The sequence below is a fragment of the Chelmon rostratus genome, chromosome 6 (genome assembly GCF_017976325.1).
Source record: "Chelmon rostratus isolate fCheRos1 chromosome 6, fCheRos1.pri, whole genome shotgun sequence".
Classification (NCBI taxonomy): domain Eukaryota; kingdom Metazoa; phylum Chordata; class Actinopteri; order Chaetodontiformes; family Chaetodontidae; genus Chelmon; species Chelmon rostratus.
The window spans coordinates 18466930-18486858 of NC_055663.1; the positions used below are offsets into that span (position 1 = coordinate 18466930).

The window sequence follows — 19929 nt, forward strand, 5'->3', positions numbered from 1 at the left end:
TGACAAAGAAAAGCAGCAAATCTTTACATTTAAGAAGCTTGAACCAGAAAATGTTGAAGATTGAAGATTAATCAATTATCAAAATACGGCAGCTGGCGATTCATTTCCTTTAATCGACTGATCGATTAATCGACAAATCATTGCAGTTCTAGTTTTATTTTTATGTTTGTGTGATGTTTGTACTTTTGGGCACGTAGCGCACTTTCAGAGATTATCACAGTCAGACAGTTGACGCATGAGACAGTAGGCAGAGCGAGGTTGTCACTCTCGCTCTCATGCAATCACTCTCTCTGACGCGCATACACACACACACACACACACACACACACACACACACACAAATTGGCCTGAGTCAACAGGCTTCAGGCTGATTCCTGTCAGTCGGTTCCTCTGAGCTGGGCTGGGGATTCAGTAATACAGCTTTTCAGATGCTCCACTGCAATGACTCAGTGAGTCATCTGTGAAATGTTGCAACGTGCTTAAAAAAATATCAGCACCGATGTCTAATCACACACCATTAATGAAATGTTTTGTGAAAATCTAGGCTACAAAAACCTCCTCTCACGTCCCATGAAGACTCTCCTCTGGGGTTGAAAAGCTGCAGCGCAACTAAACCGCTAAATGTACTTTGTGTCTCTGGTCCTGTTCGGTGCATCACAGTCTGACTGTCTGCAGCCCTCGTCTGTACACGCCCTGTGGTGTCATACTCTCTTTTGACTCATCTCTTTGTTTTGTGTATGCCCGGCATTTACCTGTAATGGAGGGGAGAATTGTCATTTTCAGGGCGGCGTCTGTGAATATAACTTGTTATAGGTTTTAATATTCCACCAGATCGGATCCCCTGCAAGGACGAGCAGGTGCACCACAGCAGAGAGGAGAGCATCTACATTCAAACCAGCCTCAATGGTAATGGTGAGTAAAAACATTTTTTTAAACCTGTAGATATTTAGAGCAGATTCGTCTGTTTCATTGCTGGTTGGATTATAAAGCAAAATCACCATTTGAGAATCACTGCGTGTGAAGCTGTGATTGACTGTTTCTACTCACCAATATGCCAACAAAGGTGAGGTCAGTGTGAACAGATTTGAAGGCAATGTGAAGAAATATTTACAAATGAAAGGTGATCTGTCAGGTAATGAGGAACAGAGGGAGGAGAAGGCATCTATAGATCTGCTGCATCCCGTTCACTGTAAACCTATTGACTTTGATCTGCTGTGGAGAAAGGAAATCCGCTGCTGTCCCTGAGGGGAAATGATAGGCAGATTGAATAAACTTTAGACAGGCTGCTGCTCATCTCCCTTTTTCTCCTTAAATGCGTCTAAACAAAAGGACGGCAGTCAGTAATCCAGGAAACAAAGCAATTTGAGCAGTGATGTTTACTACATGTTGACCCATTTGGATAAACATGTTTATTCTGCTCCAACAGTGACTTTTCTTACCTTGTAACCTGCATCCAGATGGGTGAGATACCACAGACATGCAACACGCAACATGCACTCCCTGCTGTTTCATATCGCTTTCGTATTGGCTGCAGTGACTAACAGTTGCTAAGCTGAAATAAAACAAACCAGATAAAACTAAGGTGTGGCTCCGTCTTAATAACAGAGTGAGACTGTGACACACCTTGTAACAGTTCTCCATTCACACTTACCGTCATTTGCAAGATTGAACTTAAAATCATATCAATTTGTGAAAACATCACAGACATCAGATGAAGCTCTCTGGGAGATCAAAGGCCTTCACTGCTGCACACTGAGGCATTAGGTTTATGGGATGCATCCGTATTGAGCTTGTCATGACAGATTCAAAAAGAACTGTAATATCTAGTAATCATCAAATAGTACAATCGTACCAAAAGTGATTTCTCATACTGCACAGCTAATGTGCTCAAGTATGTGCATATTTCAAAACCTCATGTTACTACATGTAGATAAAATGTTCTCTCTTTGTTTTGTTGATTATAAAGAAACAGCAAATTACAGCGTAAACTATATTCATCTCCAACGACAGAAAACTTTACAAAGCTTTTAGTGTTCAGTATGTCACAGAGGTGCTGATTCAACGTCAGTTACCATCAGGTTAGTTGCTGCACACGACTGCATTTTGCGTTATTTAGTCTCACCTCTTTGTGGGGTGAAGAGGGGACAAAAAAACATTAACACCTAATGCTGTTTTATTGGTTGAGTGGATTTCTCAGGCTCAGTGCATCACCTCTGTGGCACAAAGCTTCTCATAACAAGCGGGGAAATTAGCTTCACCTAGACGCCCCGAAGACATTACATCTGCTGCACTGATTATCTCCATGTAACAATGTTCATCTGTTTGGTCCCTGTTAAAAAAACAAAAAAATGTAACTATTTTTGCAAAACTAAACAACCAGCGGCAGAAGAAGTACTGAGATCTTTTAACAATGAGATACCGCAGTGTAAAAATACCCTGTTCCACATAAAAAGTCCTGCATTCACTGAAGTAAAAGTACAATGGCTCATTTCAAAATCATATAGATCATGGCATTGAATTATAATTACTGATACATGAATTCATCATTTTAATGTTGCAGTTGGTAAATTTAGAGCTAATTTAAACTACTTACCTAAAATTACCTATAGTAATATATAAATTAATTGTTGATAGAAATTTTGTATGAGTAATCTGCGAGGTAACTAATAAAAGCAGTCTAATAAATGTAATGGAGTAGAAGTATAAAGCAGCATAACATGGAAATACTCAAGCACAAGAATCTCAAAGCTGTGCTGAAGAACAGCACTCGAGTAAATGCACTTAGTTTCATTCCACCGCTGTAAACAGCTGTTTTGTGACACTTGACTTGTTCTGTCACAGTGTTGATGAATTAACTAACTTCACACAGAATTTCCTGTCACACTGAAGCTCATTTTTACCTTCAGTTTGACCTCACTGACATTAATCACAGAGCTGACGGATGACAGTTGTTTAACCTAGTTTGTCCACATTGTCCCTTTCACTGTTTACTCCTGTTATAAGACGACTCTTTGCTTGTATTTTAATGTTCATAATGCATAACTGCAATGTATTTAACATTAAATAAAAAAATCTAGCTTAATGTTACATTAAAGTCGATTTTATACTGTTTTAAAAGCCTACAGGGTTAGTGTGGTCAAGGTAGTTGAAAAAAAAAAAACACAGAGGACAAGGCTAACTTCAAAAACATTAAATGCACAGGAAAAAAATAATAAATCAATGTACCTGCACCTCATCTCACCTGTACTTAAGCTGTAGTTTGACAAGTATTCAGATCCTTTGCTTTAGTAAAAGTAGCAACACTGTAATATAAAATTAATCCAACACTAATTAAAGTTTTGCATTTAAAGTGTTACTTAAGTATCTCAGTATTACCAGCAAAACGTACTTAACGTATCAATCAATACAGAAACACTGGCCCAATTTTTTTAATATGTTTATATTACTGGATTATAATCACTGATGCATATATGTGTAAGAAACACTTCGGCGGCTTCGATAACTTTCTATACTGTTGAGCAGTTTAACAGCACTTCATATTTTACAAGCTTATAATGTGTTTTGTATGTAAAATCTACATTTACCGACAAATGAAACAGTGGAATAAAAAGTAAAATATTTCCAACTGAACTGGAGAAGAAGTACATATAGAGTATTTCTAAAAACCGTACAACAGTATTTGAAGAAGTTACGTCGTCTGTTATATTGAAATGAAACTTATGCAATAAGAAAATGTTCCCAATCTTTCTGTAACATACTTTAAGATGAAGAGGGTATGACTAAAGCAGCAGCGCTGTGAGATTCTTATCTAAAAGAAAAACAGCTCACCTGAGTCATCTACAGAACTCAGGGCAAGTAGGGGCATGCGTAAAACGTGTGCACTGTGGAGACAGTGTGGAGACAAAACGCCTATTTCAGAACTTTTGGACGGTCACGACTTACAAACACTGAGAAAGACTGTCCAGAAGCAGGTAGTAATGCGACGCAAAGGAAAACTGCAGTAAAACCTCGAGGAAGAGGAGGAAGGGTACCTGGGTAGCAGGTAGTCTGGTTTCGGCTCACTGAGGCTCCACCTCCTGCCGACGCGCGGCTCCGCTCGGTCTGCGCGCGCCCCCTGCGCGCTCTGCAGACAGTTTCAGCTGCGCGAGCGGTCAGTCTGCACCAGTGCTTCGCCCGGGCGCCCAGACTCGCGTCTCGTTTTTTTTATAACTTGTCACCATGAGTATCGTGGCTTCAGAGAACGTCTTTTTGTCCGCTTTACAGCCCAACAGCTCGGTCACCACCTACGGGCTCCCGTCTGACATCCATGTCGGGAACGGGGGCTCCGTGTCGGATGAGGTGGCCAGAGCCCGGCGCGTCCAGCAGCAGGTCCAGATGAGACTGGCGGAGAAGTCCACACTTTCGCGTCAGAACGGATCGGCCTCGCATTACGCCATGTCAGGTAAACTCCAAGAAGTCTATTAACTCACTTTCATCAGGACCTACAGCGACTTTACGTTCAGCTCCATGACAGAAATCCCGTGTGAACGGCGCAAATTGAGCTGTCGAATGATTTACGTTCAGGGAAGGACTGCTAAAGGTGAAACCACATAAAGTCCCCACACAGGTACAGGTACAGGTGTGGAGTGTGGACTTTATTACCTGTCAACTGGCCTGTCTGTGCTATAAACGGGGAGTTGTTCCTGCTTATATTTTCAAAAAGAAAAACCCCTCACAGGTTTATTTTCCCTTTATGAATAAATGAATGAACATTTTCATTCTTGATGAATCCCATGAATATTTTTTCCAGTGATCGATTAATCGTTTGGTCTATAGATTGTCAGAAAACAGTTTCCAGAGCCCCCGATGATGTCTTCAAACGACTTGTTTCGTCAGATTTGTCAGTTTAACACTCATATGAGACTAAGAACAGAAAATATTCATGAGTTTATGCAAGAGAAATTTCTTAAATGATTAATCCAATTTAAAAAGAGTGGACGATCAGTTTTCTGATGATCTACTAATGGAGTTTATTTCTTCTTTTATTTATTTTACTGGAAGCCACTTTGTAGTTCCCCAAAGTGACTTGGACCACTGAGTAGCTTTTACTTTCAAGTATAAGAGTGTGCATGCATTGGTATGCCTGGTGTGTGTGTGTGTGTGTGTGTGTGTGTGTGTGTGTGTGTGTGTCAGACCATCAGGGAGTTTTGTCCATTCAGCTGCAGGTTCACAGCAGACGAGCTTGAGCTGAAGCCTCACGCAGCAGCGACCTCACAGTCCTGTGTGTCGTGTACCTGCTCATGAGAAAGGGTTAATGTGTAACAGGCCCAAACAAGCGCTGCTTTCATGAACCTCCCTGATAGCAGACTAAGGTGAAAGCCGCCCTCTGTAGGATTGGGTTTCAGGTCTTACTCAGGTAAAAGAGGTGAGGGTTCAAGAGATACCTGGGAGATGACAGTGTCGTGAGAACCAGCTGTTGTCTTGGCCAAATAAGTCGCATTGTCGAAAGATGTCTCTCTGAGCCGCTTTGGGACACAGACAGTCAAGGTGGAATTGTTATGTAAGCAGTCATAAGAGTGCTGGTAATTAGTTTACTACATTGTTATGACACATTTGATGGTTTATTGAGGTTAAGGAGCTGAATTAGAGTCCAGTGAGGGGCTAGGCATGGACACAGCCTTGTGTTGTTTCTGAAATCTGGTGGCTGAAACCTCTTCACCTGTTTGCTGCTGCTTGACTCGCAAAGACATTCCTTCACGTCCCATAATTCACGTGTTCCCCCAAACTACAGGGAGCAGCTCGACACCACGTCCCGTTTATACGGCCTCTGAAAGAGTCTTTTTCTCACTCTTCTAGTTTCAGCGTTTCCCTGAGGCGCCAACAGACTGAACATACTGTACATGTCATTTTTAATGGCTGGAATTCAGAGGGACACGCAACACGTCTGCTAAATAGGTCACGACAGAAAGTGACAGTGACAGTGGCAAACGCTGTGCAAACGATGATGCCGATTCAGTGGTTTTTGGCTTTCAGACACGGCCACACTGAATGACAAACTTAGGCTGCGTGAGATGTTTTACTCTCTTATCTCAGCCTGTCCTCTGCCCTGGGCTTTCCTGGGAGGAAAACATACAGTACAGCTGTAAAATGTTGCCACGCCACCTGCTTTTGAAACCTGTACGTGAGAGAGAATTCCTTACAACACAGCAGGGAATGCTGCCATTTCAGTGGTTTTGGGCTTTCGAGGAGTTTATTATGAATGGCAATGAAATAAATAGAAAAAAAATGAATGCATGTGTGTTCATACAGGAGGAAAACACCTGGAGGATTCTGCAAGGAACGCCTCCTCCTTTGTATCTAAATCCCGCAACAACTGTAGTTCATTTATGGCAATGACTAATTGGTGTGCAGGGGTGGGCAAGTCTCAGCAGAAATCGAGCATGTGTGAAAGCTTTATGGCCGTCATCATTTTTTCAAAAGACAACAGTTAAGTTCAGTTTCCTCGCTGAGGGAGTTCTCAAGGTGTGTTTTCTGTGTGTTGTGAAGGTGTGTTTTGTCGGGCGTTGCCAGGGTTTGGTTGGGGCCGGGCCAAGGGACGTACTGTGACATTCTCCTCTATACCAACTGGTTTGGTGTGTGTGCGTGCGCTATAGAAATCAAGCATGACGGCAGTCCACCCCTCCCCTCTGCTCACACGGGAGTGTAAAACCTTAACATAGAGACGCGCATGTGGGCACAATGACACATAAACATTTCTTTGTTTTCTGAATGCTGTTTCCTCAAATTATTTTTCTTGGCACGTTTAGTTGCGGTCTGACATCATTAAGTGTTTTGATTCCCCTGGTTTGAGAGCAAAACATTCACACACACACACACACACTGCTCTGCTAGTGAAGAGCGCTGCTGGCTGGTCAGGTCCTGCTGTTACAGACTGTGGCCCTGTTTACACCTGGCATCCAGTAACAAGTGGACAGCTCAGAGTACATCGGTTACACCTAGTGTTACAATGCGTCTCCACATGCATCTCCACAGTGACCACTTGTGATCAGATCTAACTTCCTGGCTGTATATGCAAATAAACATGTCCATCGCTAAGTTTGCAATGAGGAAGTGACAGACTCAATGTTTTTTTACATAAAGAAAGCAATAACTTCATGTAAAACATGATGTGGATGCAACTTTGCTGATATGCCGGTGCAGCAGTAAGGAGACAGAAACAACTGAATGCATTGCATTTAATTTTTTTTTTAAATTTACTAGAATGCACAAACGATTAGGAATTTGCTGTAGCTGTTCCATGAATTTTATTTCTCCTCAGCAGCTCTCAAAATTGCACGATTTTTGTAGGGGGTCTCGGGATATTGTGGTTACTAAGAGGATGGTGAAATCAGTTGAAAGAGATAGTGTGTTCACAAACATCTGCTGCTTATTTTGGCAGGTGAAAGAGCCCAAACACTTAATTTGCATTGGAGTGAACCACATGGAAATCAGACAGAGGACGTCAGTTGAGTAGGCTGTCCTTCGGTGTGGCCGTATGCAGCTAAGACCACCTATGAATGTGGTCTGAATGATCAGATCTCAATGTGTCTTGGGTGCATTCACACCTGTACTTAGAGCCCTCAGCATGTGATTGGATCACCCATGACGCATGTTCATGCCAGGTGCAAACAGGGCCTGTGTGCAATTGAATCTTCAGTCTTCAGTGCAACAGGACACCTGCTGTCTGACCTGTATGTCTTTTATTGTTGTGAACGAAAGAAGGGTGACACCTTGTTATGGCCGTGATTAAATCTACCTCACTGTGCCATTTTTCTTAAATCCAGAATGTTTTGGTCACTTGACTTCTTTTGTCCTTTTTTTTTAATGAAAAATGTTCCATGTCTTGGACACAAATAGTCAGTCTCAGTTATATTTAGATCAACTTATGTGAGTCATGAAAGCAACTCAAAGAAATGTAGGTTTTAATTTGGAAACATGAGCTTTGTGAACGTAAACCAGATTAAATTTTCATTGTTTCTGTGTTTCGTCAGTGTTGACTTGATGCTGTATTATTTATGTGTGTGGCAGAGCTCAACGATCAGTTGACACAACAAACACCATTAAGAATGTTCTTGTGTTGGACACGATAGCCAACGTTGTTTAGCTTCTACATGATATCAAAGCGACACTAATCAGTGTTTTTAGAAATGTAAAGATCCCTACATTTCAGCAACTGCTGAACAGTGACAACTTCACAACTTAGAAATCCAAAAAAAGACATTCGTCACACTTTGCACGCACTCTTGACCTCTCAGTCGTCCGTTCAGCAGCACAGTCAGCAGCTGAGTCAAGCTGATTCTGCTTTCAGAAAAAGGACCTTTGGGAACTCCCTGCTTGCAAAAAGTGAAAATATTCATTGACAATTCTGATGCATATCAACAAAAGTGCACACACAAGTGATGCTACTGCTCTCAGAGTAAGCACACCAACTGGTCATGCAACTTTTTAGCTCAATGACTAGAAATGACTAGCACAGCATTAGAAATGTTTGTTCTTATAATTGAGAATTTTTTTTCCACATTTAGTTGTGCACACTGAAGTGTAACATGCAGGTCAGGCAGCTGTGAAAAGAAAGAAAAGTTTGGTACACAAGTTTTAGCGAGCTACCCATATTCTGCACTAACAGGACTGTGACTCTGACGAGAACCACTTAATTAGATTAGCTCAGAGTGCTGAACCCTCATATTTGAGGACAGTGGGTTTTGTCCTCCATCACTAACATTGAAAGCACATCAGGAAGCGATCTTTTAATGGCCAGTATAAATAGGAGGAATGGTTCCAGTATGCAAAATCTGTTTCAGTACTGTTTTATGTGAATATAACCTTCAAGGGTAGACACACAGATCAGTTTAGTTCAGTTTGGTATTCATGTGTTGTTCTCTTTCTGTGCTCCCATTCAGACTACGGCGGTTCTTCAACAATGAAGTATCAAACCTATAACCCAAGTTACAGCTCTAAATCATCCTACATGTACTCAGGCTCCAGAACAATGGTGAGTACAACAGCATCATCTCACTGTTTCAGCATGTATTCACAGGTATCCTGGAAATATTTTAGCTGATCGTGTAATGTGTTGTTTAACTGGATGCTCTGCAAGAAAACAAACCTTATTACTGACCCTCTGCTGGTGGCAAAGTGGGTCGCCCAGGACACAGCAGGTGTGGTATTTCACAGTAGGCTGTGATGGAATCAGCTCAGGGTTTTCAAGTCCACCCTCGAGATTCCTCCATTATAGTGATTCAACGGGCAGACACTGGCCTTGCGCCACAAATGTTTGAGTTTAAGAGAGCTTCAATGTGTCCAATGTGTCAGCATCCAATGTGTTTTCTACTTTGTCTACAATTATTGAGACAATAATAAAGCCCTCCTCTCCAGAATGAAGTTTGCTTTTGCATGACAATGGAAATTGATATAAAAAAAATACAAAGGGTGTGACCTTTGTGTCGTGCGTGGTAGTCACATGCCTGTTTTTGTCTATATGCTGTTAAACAAATTCAGCCACACATACAGGTCATATAATGAGTGTCTCTAACAGTTACTCCTCTCTTCATCCTCAGGGTCCACGTGTATCCCAGAGGTCAGGCTTCAGCTGCCAGTCTGCTGGCCCAGACATTGCCCAGTTCCACAGGATCAGTGTCGGGGGTGGAGGGATTGGTGGTGGTGGTGGCGGCGGCGGCAGTTTTTATCGAGAGGACATACGCTTGGGCGGCTACCAAGGCGGCATGAGGCAGCAGAACCGGATGGAGTCAGAGCCCCTCTCCATGCACGCAGTGCGGCAGCACACTGCGCAGGTGAATCCCTGGATGGTTGATGGCAGCGACGCCGGCAGCATGGTCTCCGACCGGGACGCCACCTTCAGCCGCCAGTACGCTCAGAGCGCAATCAATGGCTACACCAGCCAGGTGAGGCAAGGAGGAGGCACCATGACCTTTTCGGCACCCATGCGCCGATCTCTTAGTGGCACTCTTTCCCGTGGTGGAGGGATGACAGGAGGAGAGATGGAGATCACCCAGCAACATTCCTTCAAAGGCCCAGCCCACCGCACCATCAGCAGGATTACAAACCGAAACCGGATGAGCATGGGCTCCATATCTGGGCCCCTGCAGCAGCAGATATCCTCTGGTGGGAGCACCTATGGTGGGGACAGAGTGGATAGAGGCTTCATCGCACAAGGAGTGTCCTCAGCTTCTCAGGGGAACCTAATGATGCAGCGCCCGGGCACCCTGTCCCGTGCCGTCTCAATGAAGAGCATGCAGAGTGTGGGCAAGGGCATGGACATCTTCGGTGGGCAGATGGACATGGGAGCCAGCATGGGCAACCTCAGCGGGTAAGACGCACACATGAATTGCACATTCTCACGGTATGCATGCTAATCTGTATCTGCAAACATGCCTGTGGTCACATTCATTAGATTTGATCCGCCTCCTCAAACTCAAGAACCAACTTGAGTACACGCTGATCTCGACTAATATGAGGAGAGTGAACGATAAGTCTGGAGATCTTCTATAACTTTCCTGCTGTCAACAAATCCTAAGAAAAGACCAGAACCAACAATAAACTGAACCACCTAATGAGTGTTGTGTGCGTAAGCGAAGCCTGATATGCAGTAGCTTAAACCTCTGCACCACAAGATCTCCGTGCCTCCATTGTCCAAAAACCACACTTTTGTGTCCCTTCATTATGATGTACATGGGCGCTGTAATTTGCTTTGAGTCACTCCCACACACACCGTCCTGCTGCCACTGCAAATGTGTATTAATGCGCTGCTGAAAATAGTCCCCAACAAATGCTCTGTTTACTCCAGTTTGAATAATGTTTGCTAAAAACTACAGTGAGGAAATGATTGAGCCTTTTTTAAAAAGTTTAACTTTTTTAAGCTTCATGTCATCAGTGGGATCAAAAGGGTTCGGGCCTGAGAGACACAGGCAGGATAGCAGAGTCAGACGGTATTAAGGGATGGACTAGTGTGTTATTTGTTTTGGTCTTTTCATGGGATTTGTTGACATTAAGAGAAATCTAGAATAATTCCAGCCTCATCCTTTAATTAAGTTATAATACTCAATGACAGAGATAACGGCTATAGTCATCCTGGTGACTCAGTTTGTTCTATTTCTCCTGAACGTCAGTGACTTTCTCGTGAATGTGATACACCGACATGATGGTGTCACAACAGTCATATGTCAGAGGTTTTAGTGAGGGAGTGTGTGATGTGAATAGTATATTTCCTAAGAGCTGTGGATTGGGAGGTGGCTCCATAGCGGCAGGACTGGTTTTGGGTGTGGCAGCTCAGTTTCAGGCCTCGCATTTCACACATCCCACAACGTGTGGTTAACTGAGTGGATTTGCAGACCACTGTGTGATCTGGAAGAAATTCAACAAGCTGACTTTTGCAGACAAGAAACAAATCATCTATGAATAATTGCCGTGGCTGCCCTTTTCATTCAGACATCCAAAAGACACATTTTGTGCTGCCATACGTAACAGCAGGGCAATCACGTAATTAAATGTTTTGGATCCTTTGCTTCAATTTGTTCATTTGCTCCTTCTGTAGGATCACCTCCTTGGACATGCCCACAGCAGTGCAGAACCTGAGAGAGCCCGACCCTGAGCTGCAGGTTCTGGGTGCTGCCTACATTCAGCATGAGTGTTACAATGATAGCGATGCTAAAAATGAGGTACTTCAAACACATTCAACTTGTGGTTAGAATTCCTCTGGGTCTTTCCTCTCTGCAATCCCTTATTGAGAAACTTGGTCATGAAAATTGGTTTCCTCTGAGTGTAGGCATCCATTCTTGGGTGCTTCTCCCTTTGTGTTGACATAAAGTAGCTACAGCTTCTGTCCTGCTCGGCTCCAGTTCTCCCACATGTTGCTCAATGTTTTTTTCACTGACATATCTGGACTCTGCTCTGTAAATGTGGCAGATAGATAGTAGCGATTAAGTCTCCTATCTTCTATGACATGTTATTGTGGTGGCTCAGCTGCTCAGTTTGGCCCTGTGCTTTCAGTCAGTGATTTTCTGGAAAGAGATATAAATGAATGCAAATTGAAAGATTATTAAGGTTGTTCAACATTTTGGGAAATTAACATTCACTTTCTTGCTGGGATTTAGATGAAAAGATTGATAATTCTCTCATCTTTGAAGGGTAAATATGATGTTACAGCCAGCAGTCGGTTAGCCTACCTTAGCATAAAGACGGGAAACAGGAGGAAACAGCTAGCCCTGTCAAAAGATAAAATACTCTCAGCACCTCAGAAATATTTACTGATATATGAGAGTGACATGAAATCTCTTCTGACTCTTGCCAAGAAAGCAAATAACAGATTTTTGTCAGAATTTGGCAGCTCCTTGTAATGGTGTAAGAAAAATACAGCGATACAAGCCTGTGCACCATGGACCCAACCAGAGAAGTTAGGAAAATTTGAAAGATGTTATAAAAATTCTACAAATCCATGAGAGGGGCCATTTATATTTAGTTTCTAAGCTAATGAAAAACCTTGAATCACCTAATCATTGGAGAAAATAGAGTTTGTAAACATAACCAAAATGAGAAATGCGCAAATCCTAAGCAGGACTTTTCTTCTGCCACCCCGTCTTCTAGGTGCGTCGCCTGAAGGGCATTGGTGAGCTGGTGAAGCTGTTCAACTCTGAGAACCAGGAAGTGCAGCGTTTCGCCACTGGGGCCACACGCAACCTCATCTATGAGAATATGGACAACAAGGTGGCCCTGATCGAGGAGGGCGGCATCCCACAGCTGGTTGAGGCACTTAAGGAGCCCGATGATGAGCTCCGCAAAAACATCACAGGTGGGAAAATCCAGATCTCAGCCTTTAAAAATAAAAGACATGACATAACAAGCAGAGTTGATCTCAGGCTGCTTGTTTTGCCTCAAGTGAAAATGAATGCAGATTTGATATTCACATTATTTTAATGCAATATGATCTTGGCAGTGTGGTGTCCTTGAAGCTCTTTGAGCAAGCAGTAGCCTTTGAAAGTGATATCATTCCACACCAAACAAACAAGAGGAGTAACATGACACTTTAAGAAGAATCCACAGATGAGAATTTACTGTAGCTCAATCATAGTTTGAGCTGGGTTCGTTTTCTAAGAGGAGACTTGAGAAACATCGTTCTTTATTTCAGTAGATTGTTGTTTCTCTGTTGTCAGCGTTCACGTGTGAATAAGTCTTGTTTCCAGTTGACTCAGCCGTCAGTACTCACACATTCCTGCACGTTCATGTGCTGCCATCATTCGCGATCATCTGCTGTCAGCAGAACTGGCTGTTGTACCTTCTCATGAGATTAACAGCAACTGAAAATTCAGAAAATGACTGTTGCAACTACAACTCCATCGTGTGGATTTGTGAGACATGTAGTGTGTCTGAGTAAAGCAGGAGTAGGAGGTGGAGCCTTGTCATGTCTATGGAGTGTGTGAAGAAGGGAATAAGTGAGTGGAGGCGTTGTCTGGACCTGACAGAATGTCTGCCACTCCCCTTGATGAGTGACGGACTTGTCACTCTTTCCTTGGAGGCGTTACACCTTGATTTGTATCTCTTGAATCACTAAAAAGACTCATGTTGGTGCCATGTATTCAGTAAGAAAAGTAGATAACGGAGTTCCTGTGCAACTTTCCCGGTTTGCTAAAATGTGACACAGAGGTCTTATCTTTCCCGCATGCTGTAAAGTGATGTTTTAGTTCACTGCCATTTGAGTTTCTCTCATAGTGTTTAACAGTTTGTGTAACTCATGCATGACAATGTAATCCTGAAGTTCACTTATTTGCTTTCTTGCTCAGGGTTAAGTGAGTAGATTGATACCAGTTTTATGTCTGTACGTTAAGTATAAAGTAGCAGCTTACTTTACGAGTAGCTTAGCTTAGCACAAAGACTGGAGAAGCGGTTAGCCTGGCTCTGCCCAACTTTTGTTTGGTAAAAAGCTTTTTGCATAGATTAAACTGACAAAATATAACATGATAGCTAGTGAGCTTTACAGGTCTGGAAGGTAGTTTTTGCTACCTTTGGACAGAGCCAGGCTAGCTGCTTACCCTGTTTCCAGTCTTTATGCTAAGATAAGCTAATAACCTGCTGACTGTTCATACACAAATAAGCCTATTTCCCAAAATGTTGAACTTCCTCTTTAAACTGAGGTTACTGTAAAATGATTAGAGAAGCTACAAATATCTACAATATGAGGCATTGAACTTTTCCTGGCGTGCGTATGTGCAGGTATCTTGTGGAACCTTTCATCCAAAGACAACCTGAAGCAGAAACTGGCCAGGGAGACACTTCCTGATCTGACTGAGAAGATCCTCATCCCTCTGTCGTACAGCGGAGACTCTGATCACATCGAGCAGTCCGCCTCAGAGGCGGAGATCTTCTACAACACCACAGGATGCCTCAGGTGCACCTCACTTATCTGTGTCTTCCCTCTGTGGTTGCAGCATGCTCTAGTTAAAATGTGTTTCTTTCTGCATTTTCTCTCATGGCCACATTTACATTTTGGGAACTTGTTCTGGCATGTGTCAGCTGAAAGCTGCTGGAGCTTCTACCACACCCTTCATTTTTCTGTACTGTTTGCAAAAAGCCCATGTCATTCCAGCCTCCAGCTGCTTTGGTTCTGCTCTGTTTATGTGCACCCTAGAGGGGTTTTATCTCCAAATTAACTGCCATGTGGGGAATATTTGCAATTCTCCCTGCATGATATTTATCACGGCGTTGCGAAATGAATGCCTTCATAGTGTATTGCTGCAGCACAGTGCCAGGAGTGGAAACACACTCCCACAGCCCTCTCCATTTGCTGCTCAATGTAACAGCATGCATGTTTCCTTATTGAATAGTACCTGAATTAGCTCTCTGACCTCTCACTCCCTCTGTGTGTACCAGGAATCTGAGCTCTGTGAACGAAAAGACCCGTCAGCAGATGAGAGAAACACAGGGACTGGTGGACTCTCTGGTGGCCTACGTCAAGGCCTCCCTTGAGGAGAACAAGGCAGAGGACAAGGTGAGACAAGAAGAGATGCAGCTGAATTTAAACTGCTGCTTCTGTTCAACCCAAGTCATGTGTATTCACTTGTCTCTCTCTATGTGTATTCGTAGGGGGTTGAAAATGCAATGTGTGTCTTGAGGAACCTCTCCTACCAGCTCTACGGTGAGATACCTCCATCTATTCAGATGCGCCTGGAAGGACCAACCAGAGCTCAGGAAACAGGAAAGGGTGACGCCATTGGCTGCTTTACACCTCAGAGCAAAAAAGCTAAAAATGTAAGTGCCCGTGAGATCTACACATCAGCATTTTCTGTGCATGGGCCAGATTGTCCATCTCAACACTGCCTTCTTGTATCTTCCTTCCCTTGACAGAGCAAGAACCAGGACCTCTGCACTTTCACCGAGGTTGCTCGCGTGCCAAAGAACATGGAGTGGCTGTGGCACCCGCAGATAGTGGGGGTGTACAACCGTGTGCTGCAGCAGTGTGAGATCAACTCCACCACCCGCGAGGCAGCCGCTGGAGCGCTGCAGAACATCACTGCTGGAGACAAGAGGGTAAGGCTCATCAGTTCTTCTGCAAACACTTTCACATGCAACAATCCAATTCTGTCCAGTATTTGAATTGCCTCTTTGTCTTTGTCCTGTAGTGGGCTTCAGTGCTGAGCCGGGTGGCATTGGAGCAGGAGCGCATGCTGCCGGTGGTGCTGGACCTCATGCGTACCAACAAGGACCTGGAGCTGCGTTCCCTCACAGGCTTCCTCCGAAATCTGTCCCGCCATGCCAAGAATAAGAATGACATGGGTCAGTCTTCCTTTTGGTTTTATCCTGATTAGATATAAATATTTTTAGCACACCTGTAACCTATTCAGTAGAATTTGTCGTCATATTTGTCGTTGACTGAATGGAATCAGTCAATCTGTCCTCAACAGTAGATATTAACTTCTAAAATTTTAATACTAAAACAAAAAAAGTACATAAAATCTCTCATGAGAAACAACTAAACTGTTCAAAGGTTGGCAGGAAATTGTGTTCGTGCACAATCCCATAACTAATAGGAATTATCTTATTGTTAAAATAGGTTGTGAACATGTGATCCTAACAATGCTTAATTGGTCTATCCAGCCACAAAGGTGGTGAACAACCTGGTGACCAAGCTGCCTGCTGACGGACACCAGAAGGAGCCCTCCAGCGAGGTGGTGGTCAACATCTGCGGCGTTCTCAATAACCTGGTGACCAGCAGCTCTGTGGCTGCCAGAGACATCACTTTCTTTGATGGCCTGCCAAAACTGGTCGGCATTAAAACCTCACATGACAACAGGTGAGTGCTCTGTAAGGTGACAATTAACATACTTGACCAGTTAAATTACTCCTTACGTGAACCCTGATACAGGTATTTGCATGAAGTTTCAAACAAAATATTGCAGCATATCTTGGCTCACGAGGATATTTGTACCGAGCGTTAACCTTGGATGAATCTTTTTTTTCTAGCTCTGGGAAGATAAAGGCAGCCAAAGCAGCAGCCACAGTTCTCATCAACATGTTCCAGTACAAGAAACTGCACAACTCATACAAACAGGTGAGAAGACGGTAGAGATGACTGAAAACAAGCTCTGCAAGGTTTATGATAGAGAGGCCAAAAAAGAGAAGGGAAAATCATAATGCTGCACTGATATCTTATGAAGGGACTTCAAAGTATTGTCATACAGCAGCTGCCCCCAGTGTTTGTCTGACTGAAGCTTCACTTATCTTTCCACTTCCAGTTTTTCTCATTCGTCACACATTACAGACATATTTAATGCGGTAAGGAAAAATATGTAAAAGATGCACCAAAGCAAAACATGTCCAGTAACAGTGCCCTCAGTTCACTGCAAAACACTTTAAAAAAATCTCGAAAAATTCTCCTCGCCTCTAACGCAGACAAGACAAAAACATCTTCTTCTTGGAGCCCCACCCTCATTACCGCATGTGATATGTGTGTGTGCCTGAATGTGAAAAAGAGTGAGAGTGACAGACCTGTGCATGGCTGTGTGCGTCATGTTTGTGTGTGTGGATGTGTATTACTCACGTTGTAGGGACATGAATGTGTTGGGTTAAGGCTTGGATTAAGGTAAGGGTTAGTCAAGTAGCGGTTATGGTTACAGTTAAGGTAAATCCCCAGAAAATGAATGTAAGTCTATGTAATGTCCCCAAAAGTGTTTTTGCCAGGAAAAGTGTGTGTGTGTGTGTGTGTGTGTGTGTGTGAGAGAGAGAGAGAGTGAGAGAGAGAGAGAGAGATAAGACATTCCTATCTCACTGCAATTCTGATTAGATAATTCAAGTAAGAAATGCTCAAATTGGATTGGTTGAATTCAGACTCCAAAATTTAACATGGGAGTATTTACTAAAAGTGCAGCAAAGTTTAAATGTGGAAGCATCATTGTTGGGTAGTTTCTATTAAGATTTTAACACTGAAAACTCTGTTTCATCTGCATTAGATTGAGACTGACAACGAAAAGACAATATCTAATTCAGACATATTTAACTCACTAGTAGATAAACCAAAGTAAAACATGTCCAACTTGATTTTTGAACAATTTTTTAATGACAGTTCAGTAAAAATTTCAAGTCTCCTGGCCTCAAACGCGGTGTGTGTCACTGCAATACCCTCGTCAGTTGGGTGGCACATGTTCAAAACCCATATATCTCTGACTTTTCACATTGCTGCTCTTTCAACACACACACACACAGACACACCCAGTCCTCCACCTCCCAGTCTTGGGCGAGACCAGGTAGGTTTACTGCCTTTAGCAGATCACGACTTTCCCCTCCCAAGGGTGTGGTGTTCAGCTTATTTCCTAATGAACAAGTCCCAGCAGAGCAAAAAATGCGTTAATGCTTCGTACAGTTTTAACTGTTGTACTCAGACACGTGCACCGCCCCGGCACATGTTGCCAAAAGGTTGTAAAAACACAGAATTTAAGCTGTTTGAACACTGAATTGCATAACTCTGAAGTGGACTGTGTTGTATTGTTTTGAGTTCAGAGTTCAACGCGGAGTCATTGATGTATTTTGATGAAATCCTGGAATAAATTACACACAATCGTTTGTCTGTGTTTCGAGTCCATACATGTCATAACACCAATTTACTTGTTTCTTTGTGTTACAGAAAGGGTTTACAAGACCAGATTTTGCGGACACGATGATCTAAAACAAAGCACAAGTTCACTTTTACAACAGTGAGCAGTCCTGCACCGTGCCAGCCCCCCTTTGGAAGAAATCTTTCCGAATATGCAGGAGTAAATTGACTCTTTACACTATTCTAACATGGCGTAGGTTAAATTTGGTACTTTGTGAGGAGAACATGAACAGACAAGTGATGGAGGATCAACCTGGCGGAAGAGGGAGTTCCCGTAAAACTTGATGGACATAAAATGTGGATCCAGTTTGGTGGACTATTGATGGACTCTGATACAAATGTGTGCACCTTAACCATGTACTCTCTTTGTTTGAACACTGTATGTTTTAGTGTGGAATCAGGGATTTCTTTTCTGTCACAGCAGCAGGTATTCAGATCCAGCTGCAGCTGTTTGCATTTCTGCCGTTCGACACCAGTTCACAACTGGCGATGGACAATGTTGTGGACACTTGTGCCTTATCGCCTCGCAATTGCTTCTCAGTTAAAGCACAAATGCAAACAAAATGCGATACTAATGTGGCATTTTTGTAAATATTGCTCCCTCTTTTATGCAGAAATCGAAAGTTTTTTATACTGTAGCTATTAACTTTGCATTTGTAGTTTGGATAAATAAATATGTTTATAAATGAGTGAAATAGTTATAACAGAACATAAACCAAAGGAGATTTATGGAAACAGTGATCAGTGATCACTGAAATTTAGATGTTCGTAAATTTGATTAGAAGATCTGGGGATAATGGTTGTGCCTTCAAAGCTGACTTATGTATTTAGTTAGGTGCCTTTTAAGCTTGCGAAATCTCAGTCTTGTCATATGAAATGTTGATGTGTGACATTCATAATCGCTTTGTCAAACACAACTTACAGTAACACCATCATGTCTGTTTATTTTCCTTAAACATGCCGTTATAACTGCTGTTTGTCTCGCTTATTAAACGGTGTGAGTGTGATACACGTCACTTCGTTTTCAGAACAAATACAATATTTGTTGAGTATTTGCAGCCTTTATATGTCTTTACGAATCACCAGTTTTTTATTGGCAAGTATAATAACATTGGCAACAATTGTATGCATGGATCTTGTAAATATTCTTTAAAAGTTTAATTGAAAAATCTTTGTGACTGTAACTGCTCTTTGGTAGAAATGGTGATCTTCCTGTTTTAATATTTGCTTTTGTGTTGTATGCAGGCAGATGTATCATGCTACTGTTTTTCAGCTAATAAAGAGACAGACTCGGAAGTGAAATGTCCTCTCTCGTGTGTCTGCCGCGGCTGTAACAGACTGACACCAACATGGTGAAATGTCAGCCACACCCTGTTTACATATTTGCTCCTGCTCAGACAGGAACAACACAGACCTTCCCTGCTGCACCCTTATTCAGGCCATTATTTCACTGCAGGTAATCATTAATCCACGAGGACAGAGATCATCTGCACCTACAGAGAGAGGTATCAGGCATTTTGTCTTTTATTAGTGTGATTGCCATGTTGTCGTCACAGTCGGTTACATCACACATCAAGACCCCACCTGTTCAGAAATGTCAAGAATTGTCGTGAGCGTCCTCCTGCGGCAGTTGACTGGCGTGTGAACAGATACCAGCGTTCTGGGTTCAAATCTGACTTTTGGATTCCTCACCTGTACTTTGTCTTCCTCAACCTGTCAGCTGTCAAATGAAGACAAACTGCCTAAAAAGCAGAATTCCTTCATCTCCTCTGACATTATTCTGCCCTCTGCTGGGGACTTGATGAGAAATGAAG

At 42.7% G+C, this 19929-nt stretch overlaps 1 protein-coding gene across 2 annotated transcripts; it reads left to right on the forward strand.

Moving 5' to 3' along the window:
- The first annotated feature begins 843 nt into the window (after nucleotides 1-843).
- On the forward strand, nucleotides 844-19417 carry pkp3a (plakophilin 3a). Of its 2 annotated transcripts, XM_041938376.1 has the most exons (14): nucleotides 844-912; nucleotides 4264-4441; nucleotides 8919-9010; nucleotides 9576-10345; nucleotides 11570-11693; nucleotides 12619-12823; nucleotides 14242-14416; nucleotides 14899-15016; nucleotides 15112-15276; nucleotides 15373-15555; nucleotides 15648-15801; nucleotides 16123-16318; nucleotides 16489-16576; nucleotides 18146-19417. In XM_041938376.1, the coding sequence occupies exons 1-14, from the start codon at nucleotides 904-906 to the stop codon at nucleotides 18185-18187; spliced, it is 2499 nt and encodes an 832-aa protein (XP_041794310.1). In that variant the 5' UTR covers nucleotides 844-903; the 3' UTR covers nucleotides 18188-19417. The 2 variants fall into 2 exon arrangements, with proteins under 2 accessions (XP_041794310.1, XP_041794309.1); XM_041938375.1 differs by lacking the exon at nucleotides 844-912 and having other exon boundaries at nucleotides 4173-4441.
- Nucleotides 19418-19929: the final 512 nt, after the last annotated feature.

What these genes read in the sequence shown, in the direction of transcription:
- pkp3a (XM_041938375.1), top strand. Translation starts at nt 4,219, where the DNA reads ATGAGTATCGTGGCTTCAGAGAACGTCTTTTTGTCCGCTTTACAGCCC. An exon ending in ACTCAGGCTCCAGAACAATG is followed by an intron (nt 9,011 to 9,575) that starts GTGAGTACAACA and finishes CTTCATCCTCAG; the next exon opens with GGTCCACGTGTATCCCAGAG. An exon ending in AACACCACAGGATGCCTCAG is followed by an intron (nt 14,417 to 14,898) that starts GTGCACCTCACT and finishes TGTGTGTACCAG; the next exon opens with GAATCTGAGCTCTGTGAACG.